This window comes from Eufriesea mexicana, unplaced genomic scaffold (genome assembly GCF_001483705.2).
Source record: "Eufriesea mexicana isolate 0111107269 unplaced genomic scaffold, ASM148370v2 scaffold3519, whole genome shotgun sequence".
Classification (NCBI taxonomy): Eukaryota; Metazoa; Arthropoda; class Insecta; order Hymenoptera; family Apidae; genus Eufriesea; species Eufriesea mexicana.
In genome coordinates this window covers 437,314-439,844 of record NW_016911532.1, presented here as the reverse complement: position 1 = coordinate 439,844, position 2,531 = coordinate 437,314, and the positions used below count along the sequence as shown (strand labels likewise).

Sequence of the window (2,531 nt, the reverse complement as noted above, 5' to 3'; positions counted from 1 at the left end):
TATATTATATATATATTTAACATTTTTATAATAATAATAACTGATTATCTTCAAATTTTGGTGGACAAAAACATTATATAAATTTATTATTTTCACGATTATATTCTTGAAATTTGTTGAATCGTCTTTAAATCTTTTATATGTTTATATAGTTAATAAAAAAAATATTACCTTAAATTTTATGACAATACATTTTGTAAGTATTATTTTAATGTGTATAATATTCAATGTAATTTTATAATTGTTTATATATGAATATAAGTAAATAAATCAACTATAATATTTTAACTATTTAGGTAATAATACCTATTACTAGATTTCTATAATAAAAAATGAAACAAATTGCAACTATAAGATATGAAACTAGGTTTTTCTTCTTCTTTTTTTTTATTATAAAATAATGACCTTTTGCACTCATCTATCTAATCTACTTATACAATATTTATAAGTAGGTTAAACATAAGAAGTTTTATGATACAATTATCAGTTGTTTATAATAATGTTGTTTATAAAGATGTACACTGAAATTAAATTTTTGATTTTTATGTATTATTAGCCTTAAACTATTAAATACTTCTATAATTTTTTAAAAATTCTTAAAGAGCTAACCATAAAAAAATATTGTAAGATATAAAAATTAATTACTTTTAATATAAATTAAAAGAAATGTATATGTCAATACTAATAAATTTTTGTATACATATAGGTTAAAGAATTGACAACTGTGGTTGATGCTATGATGAGTTCCAATGTAGGAAGTTTTGAAATTAATACAAATATGGACAAAGAAGTTACTGAATCAGAGATTATAAGCGATACATGTAATAACACAGATTACATACATGTAAAGTGTGATGAACTTGTTAAAAATAAGTGCTTTGTACTTTGTAACAAGAGCAATAGTGATGTGAATTCAAGTGAAAATCAATCTTTAGAAGGTAATACTACTAGTGATCCTCCTGAACAGGAATTAGAGCATATGTTATATGAAGAATCACAAGATTTTGAAACTAATGTAGAGCAAACTAATACATTATTTTCAGTAGGAAATTCTACAAAATTAATGGGAAATTCAACCATATTTACAAATGGTAAAACAAAGGAGGAACCAAATGGGTACTCTGAAAATAGAATATTAAATAGTGATACATTGTGTACAAATAATGAATTAAAACCTATATTATATGAACAATGCTGTGATCTTTCAGATATTGATGAGTGTGAAGAGAGTTCTATGTCATTATCACAATCTTGCCTTCAACAAATTGAAAAAGACTTCGCACAATATAAATTTGAAGGTATTGATGTTCCTAGTAAAGTAGGAAAATGTGTTAAAGTTTACACTCATAAGAGACGAAAATCTATAGATGAAATAAAAAATATGCTGACAGATGTGAATAATATAATTCAAAACCCACCATCTACTGATTGTATAGACTTATTGGATGAGCCGTCCACTGACGATATACCAGTTACACTTTTAACCTCATTAGATATGGAAAGTGCTGAGTATATTATAAGTTTAAGTACTGAAAATATTCAATCTATAGTAGGAGCTACTTTAACTGAACAGCATACATTAAATACATGTAAAGAAATAGAACAAATTATTGAATATAATACTGAAAAAACTAGTGTAAATGAAATAGAATCAAGTAATGCAAACACTGAAACTTCTAATTGTACAAAACCAATACTACGAAGAAGTCTGCGATTAAACCAGCAGGAAATAGAAGAAACTATGAATAATAATGAAACTGTTAAGGATTTTAATGAAAAAGAAAAACATTTTAAAAAATCAAATTTCACAAATAGAACAGAACTATGTATTAAAAGGAAACGTAAAATAAAAGACATAGATCGTAAAGTTTCAGAACAAAGTATTAATAATGTAATGCAACCCATTAGGAAGACATTTAACAATTCTCGTAGAAATACTACAAAGTTAATTGTTAAAAAGAATACTAAATGTACAATACCTAATAAAGAAAAGGATGAACAAACAGGTAAAATAGCAAATAAGTTGAAATGTGACATATCAGAAACCACAGAAATTGATTCCATTTTTACATCATCCAAATTAAATACAATAGAGCACATAAATCGTGCATTATGGGGTGATATGTCAGATTTTGCAGAAGACTATGAAAATAGAATAAATTTTTTGGATTGCACACCAAATACAGAAATTCCATTTGCTGTTGGCTTATTACCTTTACGTACTGCTTTGGAAAAAATGCAAGCAACACCAGATTATCAACCTCGCAAAACTCGTTCATCAGTAGCACCAACAAGACAAGACACTAATACTCTTAAAAGAAAGAATTGTACTCATTTCGGTAAAGTTACAGATTCTAAAAAACAGAGTACTTATATTAATGATCCAAAAGAAAATGCAAAAGCAGTTTGTCATATTCAGATCAGAACAGCACCATCGCAGTATGTACGTACTCGTAAAAAATATCTTTCCACGGATGTAAATACGTTGGAACCGACGACTCTTATCAATAAACATTAATAGGTATTATACA

At 26.0% G+C, this 2,531-nt stretch overlaps 1 protein-coding gene across 1 annotated transcript in view; it reads left to right on the top strand.

The window, feature by feature from the left end:
- Positions 1–2,531, top strand: part of LOC108550962 (uncharacterized) — a 5,438-nt gene extending 2,907 nt beyond the window's left edge. Inside the window, exon 4 of the mRNA XM_017904932.1 lies at positions 707–2,531. Within this exon, the coding sequence (XP_017760421.1) occupies positions 707–2,518 (1,812 nt within the window). The 3' untranslated portion in view covers positions 2,519–2,531. The remainder of the gene's footprint in view (positions 1–706) is intronic.